The sequence below is a fragment of the Hippocampus guttulatus genome, chromosome 15 (assembly GCF_054856545.1).
Source record: "Hippocampus guttulatus isolate MCC_2025c chromosome 15, RoL_Hgut_1.0, whole genome shotgun sequence".
Taxonomy (NCBI): Eukaryota; Metazoa; Chordata; class Actinopteri; order Syngnathiformes; family Syngnathidae; genus Hippocampus; species Hippocampus guttulatus.
Window position 1 is genome coordinate 4,027,823 of NC_141275.1, and position 21,317 is coordinate 4,049,139.

The following is a 21,317-nucleotide window of genomic DNA, read 5'->3' on the forward strand; positions in this document are numbered from 1 at the left end:
GCAGAAGGCGAACTGCAGGACGTAGCATCGTGTCACGTTCCAAATGTAATGGCCTTATTTATTTATTTTTACCTAATGCTGGCATCCATCCATCCATTTTCTGAGTCGCTTATCCTCACAAGAGTCGCACGCGGCGCGTGCTGGAGCCTATCCCAGCTGTCTTCGGGCAGTTAGTGGGGTACATCTGAACTGGTTGCCAGCCAAACGCAGGGCACACAAAGACAAACAACCATCTGTGCTCACACATCGAGGGACAATATAATTACTACTACAGTATTTAAATATCCATGCATAATCTGAAACCGTTTATCCTCACGAGTCCCAGTGAAAAAATAAAAACCTTTTGACAATTACAAGGAGAATATCAACATAATCCTTCAAAAATAAAACAGTATTCAAAACTTTTGTCTGTTATATTTGACGTAAACTGGTCATCAAGAGGGAGAGATGAGAAAAAAAAGTAATTTTGGGAGAACCTTAAGAAGTATTTGGTAAACACGTTTACAATAGCTCAGTTACATTTTGTCCTGGGGCAGCTATAATTTACACAACAAGGGACTGTTTCAGAATTTTGTGAATGGATTATTAATAATTTCGTAGAGGTGTCTAACCTCCACTTTCAGAATGATGCACATACTGTAGCACATACAAAGTACAGGTGCACAGTAAGACAACTTTTGTATAACATTGTACTGTGTACTGTTTTGTAATGTATAGTTTGTGCAATTGTAATTAATGATATAGAGTAGTTTGAACATAATTATTTTTCCTCATTTTTCGAAACATTGTATTGAGACAAGGTTTGCTTTCGTCGGAACGCATGGAAGAAGAAGTTCCTTTGTCCCATTGGTCTTGAATGCAACATTAATCTGGCACAAGGGGCAAAACAACATGGCTGCCGCTGCGGGCCGCTTCTACGGAGAAGGAGGCAGAGCAACAAAACGACAGAAAACCGAGGACGGAGGGATGACAACGGTTAGGCGGGCAGTCTTGTAGTAATATTTAATTGTCAATTAAATTATTGTGTACTAAAACTTGGCTTTAGACGTCTCTATGTCGTTGCCGAGACATCATTGTGCTTCAGTAGTCACGAAGCTAGCCGCTATCAGATAACACAATTGTGACTATACGCTAGGTAGCATTTTCAAATTAGTTTGTCTTCTAAGCAAAGTAATTAATTTCGTAGACCAGTCGTCAAAATTAAAGCATTGTTAAAACTCAAATTCAAAATCAACAATTTGCTTGATCGTTTTTAACGTCTATATCAACTGTCAAAAAATTGCTTATGTTGAATGCTAACCTCGATGCATTTTCCATTCAAGCGGCCCCATTTGGGCCTAGTTTTGCACTTTGTCTATTTGTGGAGGTGCGTTTTATTTCCCCACATTGTTTTGCACATCATTTACGAGCCGTCCACCGTTACTGAGTTGAAATTATTTTCAGGAGAGCTACGACGATCCTCATAAACCTTTACCCTCCCCGGTGGTGCACATCAGAGGCTTGGTTGATGGCATTGTGGAAACTGATTTGGTGGAAGCATTGCAAGAGTTTGGGACCGTCAGGTATTCATCCACTGGGAAATATGTTGCAATTTTTCTTTTTTTACATTTCTACTTCATCTATGAAACACAGTTTCCCCCACCTTTTTGACAGAAACCATTTTGAAAATCATGTTGGTTTGAAATTAAAAAAAAAATCACTTAATTTCACATAACTATTGCAGATCTGCTATTCGTTTCTCACGGGGGTTAGCTCAGCATAAAATATGGTCTGCCAATTGATTATTTTGAGCCTAGGAAAAACTTTGACCTTATAATAATGCCAAACAAAGATGAGTGGGTAAGTAATCATAAATCAGGTTGTTGCAACATTCCTAAACATCAGTCCCGCCTATTTAATTAAAAAATCATGCAGTGTGATGGTGTTGCATCCCCAATCCCACAGTTCTTCATCAGAGCAATTTAGGGTATAGTGGATAAGATGCACACTTACTAAGCTGAAGTGTGACAAAAATGTCACTTTAAATGTAGACAAAATAAGTACAGAATACATGCTCCTAGTATAATTTTATTTCATAATGCTGGTATAAAATAACCAAATAACCACATACTGTGAGTTTTTCTTCTTTTTCCCTCCAGTACAAAGGGCTGTCAAGTACAGTACTTCTTCATAGCAAATCGTTAATTGCAAGAACTCATGTTGTACCTTTTTTTTTAACAAAAATTGACATTCAAAATGTTAATCTTATTGAAGTGTTATGTTTTTCCTGATTATCATTTCCAATCAGTGCAGAATTATTAGGCCTATTCGCGTAGTATAGGGCATAATACCCAGTCTAAGTGCAACTTCGCCTTGTGCGCCATCGAGTGGTGATTGGTGGTACCTCAACTTAAAAGTACAGTCAACCCTTCCATATTTGGGTTCGGCACCCATGGTTTCGCAGATTCTCTGATCCCCCCCCCCCAATCCCGCCCTTGTCTATGGTAGAAAACACATTGAATATCCCTCAGTATTTTTGAAGAATAATTTAGGTTTGCAAAAAAAAACATATGTATATATAATATTTTTTAATTGGTCAAATGGACCGCAGGCTGCCAATTGCCCACCTCTACTGTAGACCATGATAAGTTTAACGCATATTTATTTCACTGTAGCTACATCATCTTGGTTCTCTGGTTAGTACTTTGAAACTTGGTAAAGGTAAGGCTTTGACTGAGAGGAATTCATAACGTAGGTTGTACCTCCCTTCCATAGTTCTGTGGTGATGATGCCCAAGAAGCGCCAGGCCTTGGTGGAGTTTGAGGACATGAATGGATCCTGCAATGCTGTTACATATGCCGCTGAGAACCAGGTTTACATTGCAGGCCACCCTGCCTTCATCAACTATTCCACAAGCCAAAAGATCTCCCGGCCAGGAGACTCAGACGACACACGAAGTGTGAACAATGTCTTGCTGCTCACCATCATAAACCCCATCTACCCCATCACCACGGTAATCCACACTTGAAACTAGTGTTGTGTGAGGTTGTATGTGTTGAAATGTGGTTTGCAGAGACAAAATTTAAAATACACAAGAGGCGTCTGGTAATTTCTCTCTCTCTCTCTCTCTCTCTCTCTCTCTCTCTCTCTCTCTCTCTCTCTCTCTCTCTCTCTCTCTCTCTCTCTCTCTCTCTCAAGCAAATAATTTACTACATGATCCAATGTGATATATTTAGAGCGGTTCTGTGTGCATGGTAGTTTTTGTTTTTAAATTCAAATTTACTTGTACAGGATGTGTTGTACACCATATGCAACAACTGTGGTCCTGTGCAGCGGATCGTCATCTTCAGAAAGAATGGTGTCCAGGCCATGGTTGAATATCCTTTTTTGTCTTTTATGTTATTAGTGGATATTTTGGTAGTCATTTGTGTAAACCTTCAAGGTCCTGTTGTTTCATGATTTCTGACTGACCGCTGTAAGAATGTGCCATGACAAAAAAGAAGCCAGTGGGTGACCTACGCCATTTGCACAGTGTCTTATATTACGAACCAGTCACTTCTTGTGGGTGCCAAAGCAATTTTTCCTTTGTAGTAAACATCGGCTCAAGTTATCTGCAGTGACTCCGAATTTCTCAACCGTCACCTTAACTGACAGTTGCTACATTTGACTCGGTCCAAAGTGCCCAGAGGGCCAAAGCCTCGCTCAATGGGGCTGACATCTATTCTGGTTGCTGTACATTGAAGATTGAATATGCTAAGGTACGTACGTGTAAGACAGGTCGAGCCGTCATTTGTACAAGTACAAATATTTAGTGTTGAGCTTTCTTTTGTCATCAAATTCCCAGCCGGCACGGCTAAATGTCTTCAAGAATGACCAGGACACGTGGGACTACACAAATCCAAACCTAAGTGGCCAAGGTAGGTTTGTTCCCATTCCTTCTCCTTTCGACTTGCTCTTTACCTTTATTGCCACAAATATTCAATGTTAGGGTTCTCCACTGTGGGAATATTGCCTTCGATCATAGGGCTGATCTATTAATCACGATTAGTTTGGTGAGGATTTAATTCACGATTCTTCAATTGAATTCTTTGATTCTATTTGAATATTTTATTTATTTATTTATTGTACACAACAAGAAAATGTTTCAATGTAAAAAATATTCAGATGAATCAAATTATTTGAAACACTTTAATAATGGATTATGTTTTGGACCGAGCACAATTCATAAATTAGTTCTTTTAAATTTAAAAAATGGTGCAAATGTATACATTCAAGAATGGTTTCCTTGTCTAAACAAAAATAGTGCATTGGATTTTATTTGCTATACACCTATAAATTGCCAAAGAACTGTTTTGACAGTTAAATAAGCAATTTCAACCCCAAAGTGCAACTTTTAAACTCAATTATGATCATTATATTAGATATTGTTTTAACGTAAATTGTTTTTGAAGATGATGCCAATTTTGTCATCGTTGAGTCTAATAATCGTCATTGAATTTCGCCCTCGCAATTGAGTTCCTCCACTCACTCACCAAACTTATCAACCTTATTGTTCCAAGGCATTATTCCCCCAGTACAATCACAGTTTTATGCATTTTCTTGCTACATAGCGGGCACACAGTGAGGGCATGAGGGGTAATCTCTTTGGCAGCCAATGATTATTATCATTATTGTCCTATGCATGAGTACAGACCAGTGCACTCTAGTCACAGTACCGCGCACGAGTGTACCGTTCACCTAGTAGGTCCACCTTCCCTCCAGAGCATGACACAGCTGCACAGTGAAACAGCCCCGCCTTTTTTCCAGTTCAGTAAATTTTAGCAAGTGTGCTCACTTGTTGTGTTCGATCAAACATATTGGAGATTTTATTAATTCTTAAATGAAGCCTATCTTTTCACGGCTCCAGCAAATGGATTCTGATGTTTGTAGCCATTGAAGATTTACACTCACTCAGCATTGATTTCATATGATAAAATACTGTTTGTCCAGTTATTTTGCCGGCCGCTCTCCCCTGACTTATAGCACTGTCACCGGATGGGGTTTAACCCTTTGCTGTTTTATGAAAATCAAACTATTCTGTTCACATGACCACATTGTCATGAAATTGATTTTGAATGCGCTTCATTTTAGTTTGACCTTATAAAGTGGCCAGTATAGTGAGGGATTGACTGCCATGCTGCAAAGTAATAGCCTGTTTTAGAGGCGTCATAAACATTCTGATCAATACTGTTTACTCTAATCAAGGATGAGTGATAGAGTGAGTGCCCTCTTTGCGTTCAATACCTTTCACTCAGTTTAAGATATTTGATTGGCAGTATGCCCTTATCAGGCTTGAGAACATAAGGATCAAATTTTTAGAAAAAGGCTAAGGCAGCTTCAGGACTTTCGGGTGATGGATGGATGAATGCATGGACTTCTCTTTTTAGAATTCTTTATCTGGAATCGTTGTTTTAACTTATACGGGACACGCTGTTCAAATACTGTATATGCTTTGGTGTCAACGTGATTGAAAGGGGAATTGAAGGCATTTTCTTTGCAATGACATACCGGTATTGTATGTGCACCCCGTTGTTTCAAACACTAAATTCTTACTAATATTATGTTTGTGGAACAAGGGTTCAGCAGATTTGTCCATCAGTTTTCATTGTTCTCAGAGCAATGCTATTTTGTCTCATAGCGCCCTCTTCTGTCGACTGACATTGATGTCAAAGTGCCCAACTGTTTTCTGGCTAGGGTCATGTGACATTTCTGATGCAAGCCGAAGGGTGCTTGGACATCAGTTTCAGTCACCAGCAGAGAGCGCTACAGGACAAAGTAGCAGCGCTGTGAGATTGATATCACGTCTGAATTAATCTGCGTAATTCTTGTTCCATGAACGGAATATTAATCAGAATATCATGTTTAGATAAGTGCGGGCACATGTTTAGAGAATATATTATCGCAAAGAAAATATTTGCCTTGAGTTCCCCTTGAAGGTGGCAGTTCCATGTATTTCTCCTTTTGAGTCGGTACGCTTCCAAAACAGGTTACTTTTGGCCGGAAAAATCAATTCAAGGAACATGACTTTGTGAGGTGTCCACTTGGAAGTGTTCTATTACAATTTCTGCTGCCTTTCAAACCAGAGGTACTCCTCGTGTCCTGGCCGTGCAAACCCATATACAGGCTTACCTTCATTTTCCAAGCAGACACACGCCGCCAAAGACACAACAAGCTCGACAGCGACAATAGAACAGCACCCAAAGCGACAAGTAATACTCTTTGGGATACATTGGACACAGTGGGACAACAAACACCGGAACACAACCTCAACGCAGTAACAGCACTTCCTCAGTTCATCGACACCTCTATCTCCACTACAATGGGACTGACAAGGGGATCCATTGTATTTTTTTGGGGTGATGGACAATCGCCCTTTCATTTTGAGGGGCCGAAATATTCAAAGGCCACGCAAACACCTCCTATACCCAACACCGTCCCATCTTGATATGTCTAAGCATCCACCACCACCGCCACCACCTGTTTACAAGTACAGCACATCTTCAGAACCTTGAGGAGCAACCACCACCTTTGACACAGCACATTGATGGCCCGGGCAGGTTGTTGTCGGCTGCACTTCCTAGCCCTTGGGCTATTCCTTCAGTAACACCACCCCTACAGGGATCCACAGAGGAGATTTCAGACACTCAGCTGACAAGGGAACAGATGTCACAAAAGAGGCACCTTGTTGAAACATACAGCACGCCTCCACCTTCCTGAGCCACCACACGACACTACAACAAGCTGAATATCCACGACTGCATACAGTGCGGAACTGTCATCACAGCACATCATCACGCCGCTATACTGTCAAGCACTAGATGCCGCTTCTCTTTTTCTTCTACAAGTGACCATGCACCATGAGATCAAATCAAAGCAAGCGATATTTCAGCGCCCAGTTTTTTTCCCATTTTTACATGAGAAGATATATCCACGGGGGGGGGCCCATGAAGACACAAGCATATGAAACATTCGTTGAGCATACGAATACAGATGCAAACAGATTACAAATGCTCTTCCACAAGCACAGCATTTTTGGACTGGTATTCTGTTTTCGCCTTTACCTTCCCGCCCGTTTCCCTCCTGTCTGTGCTGTTCTGTTTTTTTTTGACACTGGCCCACAGTTGATGCCTTTAACACCTCCCGTGTGATGCAGGTTTGGCTCAGTGTGTCTGTGGACAGACAGCCCACTATCAAATGATGCACTAATCCTGCTTTGTGGTCAGCACGGTAAGATGGATATGCTTGTCATAGCATCTTTGAAAAGAAAAAAATTAAACAATGAAATGGAAAAAAAACAAAGCATGGATGTGTGGATGTACGGTACTTACCTTTGGTGGTGGGGATGCAAAGAAGGAAGACCTGAAGAAAAAAAAAAGGAAATGGAGAATGAGTTGAGCTTGGAGGCTAGCATCCTTTGCTGAAGACAACCCCCCACCCCCTACCTACCCACTGTGTCCAATACCTCTTGTATGGTGCTGTAAGTACTGCTAAATGACAAAATTGATGTTGTGGTTGAAAACTGACAGCTCCTGTGGACCAAACTCGAACTTGCTGCCGTTTGCTTCAAAGTGCTGTGCCAAAATAATAGTCGAGAGCAGTAGGAGCCATGAATGAGACTTCATTCCGCAGCTATAATGTACAGTCTTTTAATAAATGTCTGATATGGTTTTACTTGGATTGGCTAATGTGTTTGAATAACACTGGTCAAGGCATTTTTGCTAATTAGTTTAATCTTTTACACTCTTTTGAATGGCTATTTTGCACTGATTCTGAATCTGCCCTGGGTTTTTTTCTCTAGCACATCAGGTTTTCATAATATAGAAATAATATATGTAATACAAATAAATATTTGTAGTATTTATGAATTAAGGGATAGGTTCGGCAATAGGGGCATTTTTTTCCCATAATGTCATGCCTATAAATTAAAACATCGTAAAATCCGTATCACGCAAGCTTTTGTAGGTCAAGTCTTAAAAAATTTTTTTTTTTAAATAATAAGGAAATGTCAAAAAAAAAAACTGACGTGCAAAAGGAAATGTTTAGACTTTTTATTATCAGTTTAAAAAATGTTTAGGGTCACCGAGAGCCATCTATGATCAAAATTTGCTGTTGACCAGTGTCATTTTGGCACGGAGAGGGTGAAACTTTTACTTTGTGACAACTAAAGACCAACAAAATAATTTGGATGCCAGAGAACGAATTGGAACTGTGAATGACTGTGCTGTATTGTGGTTAGAGTAAACGACATTATGATCGTAGTTCTTGTCATACAACTGCGGCATACTGGAATGTTGTGATCACGTGGAATGTTTGACGCAAAACCGGTGCAGACCGGTAATTGTATTTTGTTGTAATTACCATCGAATTGTCAGTCGTGTCACGAAATGTTAAGGCAATGTTGTCAAATGCTTGTCTTTAACAGTTGTGACTTTTTTATTTGACATGTATATGTGTACCTGCACAGATGCTGACGGTGAAGGCAATTGGAACAATTCACAAGGTGTGTTTAGTACTAGGATGGCAGTTACAAACAAATCTCCATTATGTCATTAATTTGGTTACAAAATCATACCTGCAGCCAACGATTTAAGACGCAAGCTCCTTCTGTTGCATGCCAGTCACTTGGTCCCATAACACAAAGTCACCACCGCAATTCGGCAGCATGCTAGCTTGTCGCGAAACTCTTTTAATTGCCATTTTTGACCGCACCCTACGTAGACCCGAATGCAAATCCCAACAAGCGCCAGAGGCAGCCTGCTCTACTTGGAGACCACCCACCTGATTACGGTATATATCCAGAACGTTTCAATCTGACGCACAGATAAGTAACACCGCCCATATGGAATTACCCTCCTCCTTTTTTATTTTATTTTTTTAAACCATAAAGGTGGCCCTCAGGGAGGCTATCATGGCTACAGTGATGACAGCTACGGGCCTCCCCCGCACCGCATGGGGCCGGGTATGGGCGGACGCGGTCGTGGTAGTCAGCGTTATAGCGCTGCATACGGGCCGCCGCCCTCCGAGTACGGCCCTCACGCTGACTCGCCCGTACTTATGGTATATGGTCTTGAGCCCTCCAAGATCAATGCTGACAAGGTCTTTAACATCTTCTGCCTCTATGGTAATGTGGAGCGGGTGAGTAAAATAACACTACTGTACTCCTTTTAAATGGTAAGCCAACCCCAAAATTTTCTTTACATTATATTCTATGTGCACCCACTTGTCCAAACACCGCATTCTGATTAGTGTTGTATTTGTGAAATTTGATGATGTAGCAAAATCCACACGTTTTTATCCATCTCAGAGGGCGGCCCTTTTGCCATTTGCTGTCGACTGGAAATGACGTCACAGTTGCTCAGGGAATGACCAATTACAGCTCACCTATTTTCTGAAGCAACTGATGTAAGTTTCACTCGACAGCAAATGGCAAAATGGCCGCTCCCTGAGATGGTCAAGCACTGGGTGGATTTTACTGCTTCACTCATATTCCACAAACATAGTATTAATCAGAATGCTTAACTAGTGGGGCTGCATAGAACATGTTGGAAAGAACATTTTTGGGTTTACTTCCCCTTCAAAGATTTGTTTGAAGAAAAGTTGTTGGTAAGTCATCAATTGCGTGACCTTGTTCATGCAGGTGAAATTCATGAAGAGCAAACCTGGAGCCGCAATGGTGGAAATGGGTGACTGCTATTCTGTGGACAGGGCCATCTCTCATCTTAACAACAACTTCCTTTTTGGACAAAAACTCAACGTCTGGTGAGGGCCGGAGTTTTGAACATTTTCATCATCAAAAAGATTTTGAGTCATTCCTATGCTTCCAGATACAAACCCATTGTCTTTGTTGTTAGTGTGTCCAAGCAGCAAGCTATCGTGCCAGGACAGAGTTACCAGTTAGAAGACAACAGCAGCAGCTTCAAAGACTTCCATGGTTCTCGCAACAACCGCTTCACATCGCCAGAGCAGGCAGCCAAGAACCGAATCCAGCACCCCACCAATGTCCTACATTTTTTTAATGCACAGCCTGACATCTCTGAGGAGATCTTCAACCAGGTCAGAACAACCACAAGGGTCTTTACATTGCACTTCAAAATTCTACACACCTTTGGTCAAAATGGTACTGTTCACCGTGCATGAAAAAAAATCTAATCTGACTGATCTTACACATTAATTTAAATGTTTTGAAATGTTTAACATGGGCTCGTGTTTTTAAACCGCAAAAATTTGGAATTTGAACAAGGATGTGTAACTTTTATTATATCCTCGATAGCAATAAGGTTCCTTGTATTTGTGTCAATTTCCCCTGATCCCGTGTTCTCCCCTTCTAGGTCTGCGATGAATTAGGAATTAAGAGCCCTTCAAGTGTGAAACTGTTCAGTGGAAAGAGTGAGTAATTGCCATGAGTATGAACGTGTTTTTGACATGTAAATTTGAGTTCATAATTCTCATTTTGCAGGCACTAGTTGTCCTCCCACTCATACAAAATCAGATTTTAATACTGTACATTACTTAACATATTTAGGTTGAGAATATGATTTATTGGAGTTTGTCTGCCGCGCACAGCGAATTTAAACTTTGTCGGGGAAGAAGCCGTATCAAGCGTATTGTCTTGAGTGATGCACACAAACATCCTCAGTTTCATGCATGAATTAACACATGATGCAGACATCCTCCATTTTAGAAAAGGTAGAGTTCAGTGTTTGAGTGATAATGCTGGCGTTTACCAAAACGTTAACCTTGAGGCCCAATTGTTTTTGCGCTCCAAAATGCTGTTGTCATATGGGGGGATAGTTGTCTCAAGATGTATTTGTGGATCTGAAAATTGCAAATGTATGATGTGAATAATTTTGAGACTTTAAGATTTATCATGTAAATGAGTACCCAGTGTTTTCTGTGATCATATTACATTTCTGATCTTGTTGCTGTCGGAATGAAAGCTATTGCCCAGATTTGGTCAATTCCTTTCACATATCGATCATAGTGGGCAGTCCCAACATTGGGTATGTTGTTTGTACAAATTAATAACCAATCTAAAGCATTGCTCTAACGAATGTTACAATGCTGATTAACTCAAATAATATGCTGTTTGTTTTAATGTCCTGAAATATAATAGTGATATTGATGCAACTCAGCTGTGACAATTTTGTACATTCTTATTAAACCGCATGATGTCGTGATGAGCTCATATACGATAAAGGTTTGGAAACAAAAGATCCCCAACATAAGTCCAAAGCATTGGACATTACAGTAATATATCTATATTTTTTATGATTTACTCTCAATATTGTAGCCATTGTGTTTTTTTCCTACGTTTTACTACTCATGCCTTACTTAAAAAGTTACCAGCCCCTTTTTTTGTTTTAATAATTAGCTTTCCAATACTGTGTGTGGCTCATTTAAAGTATACATAACTACCCCTGAAATTAAAACTGGCCGTTATCAATTATTAACAGACATATCATTTTTTTTAATTGAATCATTTGTCTTCACTACAGGTGAGCGAAGTTCATCAGGGTTGCTTGAGTGGGAATCTGTTAATGATGCCATGGAAGCCCTGGCAATGATGAACCATCACCAGATGAAAAACCCCAGTAAGTAGTTAAACAGATTGCAGTTCCTAAATGCTAGTATCATTTGTCTAAACCTTCTCAAAGTATGTGTACAATGTTTTCCCCTGTTTTCTTTTCTAGGTGGGCCTTACCCTTATACTCTGAAGTTGTGTTTCTCAACCACCCACCATGCCAGCAGCTAAATTACAACTGCTTCAAACAATGTCACATTTTATTTCTTTGCTTAAACTATAATGTAGTTCTGTTCTTATGTCCTATTAAAATGTTCACTCACTATTGACAGAAGTAGAATTGTTGTGTTTTATATTTTAAGTGATGACAGTATTCCTTTTTCCCCCCAATGTAATATCAAGACCCCAATCTGGAATATTTAAATGTAAATTCAGCCTTTGTTTTTAAACAGAGGGAACTTCATTTTGACAGGTAAACATCCATATGTATGTATTGGCAAGCAGTGTAATGAGCAAATTGTAGTTTCCTGATTAAAAAAATACATATGTTGTCATTTGATGGGGTACGTATTAATGTTGACGTTTTAAGAATAAATAAAACGAGTGGAAACACTGTGGAGGTTCAATTTTGCACCTGTAAACTGTGACCAAATGGGAACACATACTCGGACCAGTGTGAATATACAGCACTGTAATACACAAAACATGTAATAAACATCTGAAATGCAGATTTTTAATTTTGCATAACAAAAGATGTGCCTGACGATGTTAAAACTTGAATTGGAAACGTAATGTGGGAAAGTGTTTTGAGTTCCGAACTTGTCAACGGCATCGTGTTTCAAACCAAGTGTGTTTACACATTTACTATTTGCTGTCTTTCGGGTTGCCACGGGAACTGATTTCATTTCACGTATAAGTGAGTCAAGTGACTGGCTAGACTCGAATTTAGGTATGTGATGACAATATATTAAAATAGTTACATCTTAAATGGGCCTCCGTGAACATTGACGAGATTGTGTTTAGCGGTTGCGGTGTTAGATCTGACCGTTGTGGACAGCAGTTGTGTTAGACTGACTATCGACTGGTTTGAAGGAAATCAATGAGGTTATTCGTCGAGCGCAAAAGCCTACAACTCCCATGATGCCCCGGGCCGAAAAGTACGAAGGTGTTTCCGGTGTCCTGTAAGATTTTACTTCCCTCTGCTCGGATCGACGCGACAAACCCAAGAAAGAAGACGTTTCAAACTACCGAATGTCGTAAAATACATTCGTCTGTTTAGCTACACTTCGTTAAATGAACATTTAAAAGTGTGCAGTATGTGGTGAGCTGTGGCTGAAAAGGGAAGAACCGTCGGATACGTTGATCGAAGCTTTAGGCCTAGCAAATAAAGTTTGGTCGAGGGCCCGTAAACAACATGTCCTCCACATCGCAGCCCTCCTCGAGGCGGCAATGGTGCTACCTCTGCGATCTACCCAAGATGCCCTGGGCCATGTTGTGGGAGTTTAGCGAAGCCGTATGCCGGGGATGCGTCAACTACGACGGCGCGGATAGAATCGAGCTCCTCATTGAAACCGCCAGACAACTGAAGAGTACACATGGAGTTTTGGAGGGCAGGTCTCCTGGCCCACAGCAGAGCAAACCCAGTTCGACCGGGTCCATGGAAGCCGGGCGACCGCATGGAGAACGTCTCGACAGGGGGAGGGGTGAGTACGGTGTATCAGCTCGCCTCCCTAATGGTCTGCACAGAGCTGAGGATGTCGCGTTATCAGAAAGCAGCCGACAGAGCCCGAACACTCGAAGGGCGATGGCTGGGGCCGTTCCGAGTCTCCACGGAACGATATCCCATGCGTTGATTGCACAGGGCTTAGTCGCATCCCCACATGGTCTCCTAGCGCCAATATCTGGATCCAGATCGGGGGGCAATCCCATTTCGGTCTCAGCTGGCCCCATCATGAGCGACGCTTCCAGAAGACAGGCTGTGGCTCTGGGCGTGGGAGCGAGCACGTCTGCTCTGGTGGGCATCGATCCAGCGGCGTGGAGGAACAGCGAAGTGATGACTGAACTCAACGAGGTGGCACGCAGCAAGGTGGAAGGCTGGCCAAACAGACCGAAAGTTGTCAGGGATGTTCTCTTGACTCTAAGTACCTGTGTTCCCTTTACTGTGCGCTTCCGGAAAGACCACAATCTCTTGGGAAGGGTTCTGGCTTTTGATGCCAGTGCCACTGCGGAGTTCGAGCTCAAGGTTTTTGTGGAGTACCCTATTGGCTCCGGGATGATATTTTCGGGAGTTCCGGACCTGGTCAGGCAGATGTTCCGTGACTCCGCCAAGGATGCCGGTAAAGCGGTGAACTCTGGCTTACGCTACGTGGAATACGAGAAGCGGCAAGGGAGCGGAGACTGGCGGGGGTTGTCTGAGCTTTTAAATGATGGCGTGCGCATGTTTAAGGAGCCGCCCATCCCCGAGGTTCTTCCGCAGCCTGATCCCGGTTTGTCCATGGCGGTGGCCGCCCGTTCTGGACCGGCCAAGAGCACAACTCGGCGCCGCAAAGCCTCTCCGGGCTCAGAGAATGGCGAGAGTGAAGGCAGAACCGATCACCCCTCCAGAGAGGTGTGGTCCAGAGGCGCTTACCCGGGCATGGAACCTCTTCCGGGAATGGCCGTCCCTCCAGACGCCCCCCCTCGTTTACACAGCCACCCCTCACCCATGTCTGCGCTCATGGGGGTAACCGACAGCCTAAGCTCCAGCCAGGTAGCCAGAGACAGCCCCGGCATGTCCTCAGCCCACTCCTCCACGGCCGGGCGCGCCACCACAAGCAGCCCCTCTGCCGCCACTGCCTCCACCTCCGTCTCTCAAGTGCCCGTGGGCCTGAGCAGCAGCACGGGTAGCGGGGAGTCGACCAGCGGTGGGAGTCAGGGCACCCTGCTCTGCTGCACTCTTTGCCGAGAGCGCCTGGAGGACACCCACTTTGTCCAATGTCCCTCTGTCCCGCATCACAAGTTCTGCTTTCCCTGCACCAGAGGCTTCATCCGCAGCCAGGGCCAAGGAGGAGAGGTTTACTGCCCGAGCGGAGAGCGCTGTCCCCTGGCTGGATCCACCGTGCCATGGGCCTTCATGCAGGGCGAGATCTCCACCATTCTGGCTGGGGACGGAGACGTGTCAGTAAAGAAAGAGAGTGACCCTTGACATCACCGTCCTCTGAGCTGCGGTATGACCGAATCTCTTCCCCTTTGTCCTTTAGCATCCTGCACATGCAATTCTAAAACCGGATTTCAGCTGCAAATTGCATTTTTGCCGGAAAATATGTCATAGTCCAAAAAAGAAAAAACTAACTTGGTAGATGGTTTTCAGAACAGCTTTTGGACCATCCATTTGCGTCGGTAGCTGCTAGCTAGCGCTAAGTACTATTTTTGTTTCTTCTCCAGCCTGCAAAAGTATCCAAAGTCCCTTCGCTTGCTGCTGTGAAGGCAAGAGAGAGCTTCAATAAAGTAACTAAGATAACGGTCTTGCTGGGCTTCAATGACTGGGTGTTCTCACAACCCATGCGCTCCTGCCACATTATATACTGTACATCACAAATTGACATGGCCGTGTGGCGCCATTCAACATTCCTCTCACAATAGACGCGGCAATGCTGTAACACAATGACGATGCTGACATGCCGTCAGTATTAGGTGAAAGTCAAAATTCCGGTTTATGAAAAATGCGTGATAACCAGTTAGGGTTGAACCATTATGAAAAATGATCTGGGAAAAAAAATTGCAATTGTGATGTTGCATGTGATTCCTTTTTTTTTATATTAGGATATTAAGGCAAATGAAAGACAGTTCATTTCTCTACCATGATTTGACAGGCTTAAACTATATACTAATACTTTAACATGTAGTATTTTAAGTGTAGGTATTCACCATGACTACATAATTCTGCCACACAAGTGTGACGTATTATACAGATAGAGTACCGCAAATCAGTCGGAAATCAACCAAACTAAAACGCAGAGTATAACCATCATGCAAACAAATGTGTGGCTTTCCCATTTCAACATGTCCAGCTTTGAATGAAATGTGATATCATTGATATGTGAACAAGTAACGGTAACATCACACGTGCTCAAGTGGAGAGAAAATAAGATGATACCTGTTTATGTGATGTAACATTTTTCACTTTCAAAAACCAGCAGCATGCATTTAAAGGCGGCGGCACCTCATAAATGATGAGTCATGATGAGCAAGAATCATTTCGTCTGTCTTCATTTTCATTCATGAAATCTGACAACGCACTGTGTGGCCCACATACTATTTATCCTCAAAACATACGACCGCTTCCATTTTCAAATTATTTGACCACAGAATGTGTTTCGTTACGTCCCCGTTCGGTAGCGCTTATGCGCAAACGTCACAGACTCATCCATGCAAGTCAACACTTATTTTACATGTGGCACACATCACACCGCTGCGGTTGCTTGGACGACAGGTCGTCTGTTAGCACAGGCACTTTTGTTTACACACGGTTCTCCACTCCCACAGTACGCCGGCACGGCAATTTATTAATTTTATTTTTTTGTTTTAAACTCACGAAGCAAAAAAATATTTGGTCGATACTCCTCGTGGTCTCAGGAACACAAAATTCACCAAAAATCACGTGGGATGATGTCTGCCTGCTCGCCCCATTCCCCCTCCCCCTCTATCCTCCACTGCATGTCCCAATGACCAGTTAAATCACGGCTTTTGTGATGAGGAAATCACATTTTTTAAAAATCGTCAAAACCACATTTTCTGCACAATAAGGCACACTCGAAACCATTAAATTTTCTCAAAAGCCGACAGTGCCTATAATCCGATGCGCCTTATATATGGATCAATATTCAGATTTCTTGGACGTAGTATTTTAAATGTTCTGTAAAGCGCTTTGTTATAGTTGCAGCGGTTGTGAAAGCAGTATATAAATAAAGCTGTATTGTATTCACATTTGCATTGCTCCATCTAATGGATGCATAATGCAACCGCAACCACTATCGCGGCTTCTATTCTATGAGCCTTATGATGCGGTGCGCCCTACATATGAAAACCATTTTAAAATAGGCCATTGAGGAAAAATTGCCGAAAATTAATCCGGATATTAGTTGACAACATTGAACGAACACGCGTTTGAGTTTGTTGTTTTGCTTTCACGAGCGTAGCCATGTTGAGGCACCAACACTAGTAACAGTAAAGAGATTTTCATCTCTTTATAAACACACTTGCTAAACCCCAGTGGAATGAATAGAAGACACCATGGACAAGACAGTTGTTATCATAAAAAATATATTTGGACAAAAAGTGAAACACACAGATTGGCAGAAAAACGTGTCCGTCTGACTTTGAGTGTCGTCTCTGCTAGCTTAGCTTAGCTTAGCTGTTGTCGTGTTGCGTCAGCGCTGTTTGGTTGAAATCCAAAGACGCGCTTGCGTACATGTTCGCGCTAACGCACGCACAGCAGAGAGCGTGCTTAGCTCGAGTGGCATCGCCACAACAGTAATACCCTCGCCTCGCATTCTCATGGCCTCGCCATATCTCGGAGATTTCGAAATTTCGGCGAGAACGGAACCCACAAAGGGTGCACGTGTTTACACAAAAGGAAGATTAATCATTGAATGTCGAGTATTTGAATAGCGTTTTGTGTAAACTAATTCATGCGTGATCAGCCAGGTGTGCGTGTGTGTATGCACCATATTTTCTGCACTATTGGGCGCACTAAAAACTCATGAACGCCTCTCAAATTGAAATGGACGCCTCTCGAGTTGAATAGCAGGAGCCTAGCACCATCTAGTGGACGCATTGTAGATTGCGCCTTTTAGTGCGAGGCGTCTAATGTATGAATATTTTTTACAAAATAGCCATTCATTGAAGGTGCGCCTCATAATGCAGTGCGTCTTTTCGTGTGGAAAATATACAGTATATAAAAATTTCCCGGAATTTTCAGGAAAGTCCACTTTCATATCCGTTTCAGACTTGGTCCAGAATTGGCTGGTACTGAAAGAGTTAATGTAAAAGTATAAAACGTAACCTAACTAACATAACCTTTATCGTAAGGTTTCAAACTGTCAAACCAAATCTAGAAAAGTTCTGATTTTCTTCATGGTCTCTTATGCAAGCTATCATTACTTTCCAAAAGTAATTTTTTTTTTTTTTTTTTTTAGCAGAAAAGCAGCCGATGTTAAATTTTCCATTTGACATCAGATTGACATTTCTCTGCGTTTTATTTCTCCAGAGGATGTTGTTGATGATCCCAAAGCACTTCCTTACCACGTCAAGCAGAGTCTGCCCTCTTTGCAGTTCAACATGTGCCTCTCAGCGACTGAAGAGCTCCCACGTCAAAAGAGGATGAGACTGCTGGCTTAAAGGACACACAAGACTCGCGCTTTCCATCAGGTCGTTTTCAATGTCTACAATTGAAAGCACACCCTATTTGAACAACTGAAACAAAACAATTTTTTTTCTTTTTTTTTTGATGTTGGCAAGTATCATTGGTTCAAATCGATACTGATCGTTTGACCGATATATATGCTCCACAAACAAACAAACAAAAGAATGTCAAAAATGTTCTGTTCTCAAAAGAGCAATTTTTTTTCTTTCTAAAACCCAGGATTGAATTTATGTAATCTTACTTTGTCTCATATAGGTCTGTCAGATCTGTGAATTTCCTTTCAATATGGCTGTAATTTCTATTTTTGATACAATTCAAAGTTCATTCATTCTTGTTTTGTTCGTAGTAATAAGACCAAAGATGGCATCGTACTCAAGTGTCATTTATTTTATTTTTGTGGTGTGTATGTTGTGTGATAACCAGGCCACCACTCACTAATTTCTTTCACTGACTTAAGCTTTATTTACTTTCTGAAAAAAATTGTATACATGATAATTAGCACCACAATCTTCAATGGTTACCAACATACTTGTGATCTGTGGATCAAATTCAACAGTAAATTGCAAAGTACAGTAGTTGAATTGCTGCCTGCCTGTCTTTTACTGTTTATATCTGTCTCAGAAGTGCTACAGATCCTCAGATAAAAACTTTTTTTTTTTTTACAAATTTTATTCAATAAATACCAACCAAAACCCACACCGTTGTATACTCATTTGTGGCATGAAAAAGTAATTCAAAAGTCATTTGCCCTCCTTTGTGATTTTATTTTGGGGGGGGGGGGGTAATGCAAATATACTTTTATATCATGCCAATTTTAATATTGCAAAGACTGCCCAAGTAAATTTAAAATGCAGTTCCTAAAATACAATTGACATTGTGGGGGGGGGGGGAGTAATTGGTTTTACTGATTGCCACCCTGTTCAGCAGCAGATAAAATGACGTGTAACTCTAGGATTTTTCTACTTTGCAGAATTGATTTTTGCATCAACTCTGTGTGTGTGTGGTCATGTACCATATTTTCCGCACTATGTGGCACACCTTAAAGCATTCAATTTTCTCAAAGGCCGACAGTGCGCCTTGTAATCCAATGCACCTTATATATGGATCAATATTCTGATTTTGCTTTGTTACAGCTGCAGCGGTTGTGAAGGCTCTAATCCAGTGTTTTTCAATTTTTTTTCGAGCCAAGGCACATTTCTTTCATTGAAAACAATCAAGACACACAACTACCTGAAAATGTGAAAATAGCTTATTTTAACGCCTATAAAGTGTTATATTGTTACAATTAGCGTTCTTTTTCTACATTGAAAAATAACGCTATAACACATTGAATAGGAATCAAATCAACATCAATCCAATATTTTATAATCTGTCATATTTATTATCACACAGTGTGATAAATGTTTTGGATGAACACAGATCTGATATCCTGGCAGCAATTGATGAAAGACACACGAAGCTCTTCCTCCACAGCTCTCTTTCTTTCTATGGTTTTAGTTTTTACTGCAGTCAAGCTATTTCTTCAGCCGCTTCGGGTCCGAACATCTCAATTACAATGGCTTTGCAGACAGGCAGTACTAATCGCTCTGCCACTTTTTTTTGTTCTGTGACATGGTAATTTGCTTTCAAGGCTCTCTCGTTTACCTTTGCAGTTTTTCTCATGCACGTTGCTTGTTTCTCCGTGCGTCCAGGCAGGTGAATAAAATACTCCACATTGTTGTTTCGAGGTGAAGGGTGTTTTGTTTGGAGATGGAGTTTAAGGTTACTTGGGACCATAGCGCTGTTTCACCACATACCAAGCACAACAGAGTCAGTGCCGTTCAATGGTCCCTCTAATGTTTCATATGTCTGCGCAAACAAACAACTTCCCTGAGCACACCGAGGACCACTGTGAGCAACATCAGAAGTGCTTGCTGTGGCCACACAACCAGTATCACACCTGGGATTATAGAACATTTCATGGTTTATTAAAAAAGATTCAAATCACAACAGCAATTTGTTTTAAGAGCAAGTAAAAATAGTCAATTACAACTTTAACTTGCTCATGTTCGGATTTTTTTTCTGTGTGACAGCCAGTTCTTTTACTCCCGCAATGGTGATCCCTCGCTATTTCGCGGTTCGTTTATCGCGGATTCGGTGCATCACGGATTTTTTCAAACATATTCATAAAAAAAAAATAATAATAAAATCAAAAAATCCCATATACATGGAGTACAGTACGGCATATGTTGCTCTATGTGACTCGCTGTTGTTTTGCAGCTTCTCCCGGACTGTTTGCGGACTTAATTTTTTTTTTTACCTATACAGTAAATATTCTCTAGTACGGACTCGTGTTTGCGGTGTCCAATTTGTCCTGATAACAGAAATTCCTCATTTGGGAAATGAGCATGATACATGTCCTTTATGAACCTTCAAGTATGTTGACAAAATGCACGTCTAACAACACAATCAATAAAATACAAAAATATACTGTCCAAAAACGGTTTATATAACAAAAACTGCAATACAGGTGTATCCCAAAAAAATCACAACAGTAAAATACGTACAGTATTTTAATGTTTATTTTTTTCTGTCTTGGGAAAAAAATGGGTATTTTGGATTGTTTTGTTGGATGCATTCTTTGGTTTATGACAATGTTTGCCGGCGTGTCATACAGTTTTCTTGCTAGTTGCAAGTAACTGTCCCGTTGATCACCGATGTCTGGTAATTCTTGTGCATACTGAAGGATTTTTGTTGCCATTTGCATTGCTTCCTTGCTGGATGGTGGCTTGTCATCACGAGTTGAATCGATGCCTTTTTTTTAAAGGTTTTGTAGATTTCCGTCTTTCCGACTCCAAGTGTCTGCTGGATCTTTTTAACTTTGTGTCCAGCCTCGCTCAAACGGATGCATTTCACTCGCTACGCTCCAGTCGTTACAGTTCTGCTATGTTTCGATGCGATGATCTACACAACGTAAGTGAATAAAGTTAAAATCTTTCGCAATTACAGTAAAACGCACGCCAATAAAAAGTCGCTTACACGTCTTCGTTTCGAATCTGATGAATGAAAACGGCAAAGCAAACACGTTTCTTCGGTCATGTCGAGTGGGTGCCGCGTTCTCCAGGACGTAAGTGAATAAAGTTAAAATCATTCACAATTACAGTAAAACGCACGGCAATAAAATCTCACTTACACGTCGTCGTTTAGAATCTGATGATCGAAAAACGCGAAGTGAAAACTTGTTTCAGCATTGTGTCTTTTCCGTCGCATCGGGTGGGCGGTGCGTGTATTTAAGCTCCCGCGGCATTACACCTCCATCCGGGTTACGGGTAGTGGAATTTCCGCTTACGAAAGTTCCGGTAACACGTAATATCGTAGTCAAAATGTTAATGCATA

General features: G+C 41.5%; 2 protein-coding genes across 3 annotated transcripts; both read left to right on the forward strand.

Annotated features, from left to right (window-relative positions):
- Positions 1-829: 829 nt before the first annotated feature.
- Positions 830-12,165, forward strand: hnrnpl (heterogeneous nuclear ribonucleoprotein L). Of its 2 annotated transcripts, XM_086130639.1 has the most exons (14): positions 830-975; positions 1,444-1,562; positions 2,755-2,992; positions 3,271-3,356; positions 3,641-3,737; positions 3,824-3,896; positions 8,483-8,518; positions 8,737-8,805; positions 8,906-9,153; positions 9,656-9,777; positions 9,870-10,071; positions 10,347-10,404; positions 11,514-11,609; positions 11,709-12,165. In XM_086130639.1, exons 1-14 carry the CDS (start codon positions 892-894, stop codon positions 11,768-11,770), a joined length of 1,590 nt encoding a protein of 529 aa, XP_085986765.1. In that variant the 5' UTR covers positions 830-891; the 3' UTR covers positions 11,771-12,165. The 2 variants fall into 2 exon arrangements, with proteins under 2 accessions (XP_085986765.1, XP_085986766.1); XM_086130640.1 differs by lacking the exon at positions 1,444-1,562 and having other exon boundaries at positions 873-975.
- A 553-nt stretch (positions 12,166-12,718) lies between these two features.
- On the forward strand, positions 12,719-18,638 carry LOC147193488 (interferon regulatory factor 2-binding protein 1-like). Its single transcript, XM_086130638.1, has 2 exons — positions 12,719-14,745; positions 17,787-18,638. Exon 1 carries the CDS (start codon positions 12,954-12,956, stop codon positions 14,721-14,723), a length of 1,770 nt encoding a protein of 589 aa, XP_085986764.1. The 5' UTR covers positions 12,719-12,953; the 3' UTR covers positions 14,724-14,745; positions 17,787-18,638.
- Positions 18,639-21,317: the final 2,679 nt, after the last annotated feature.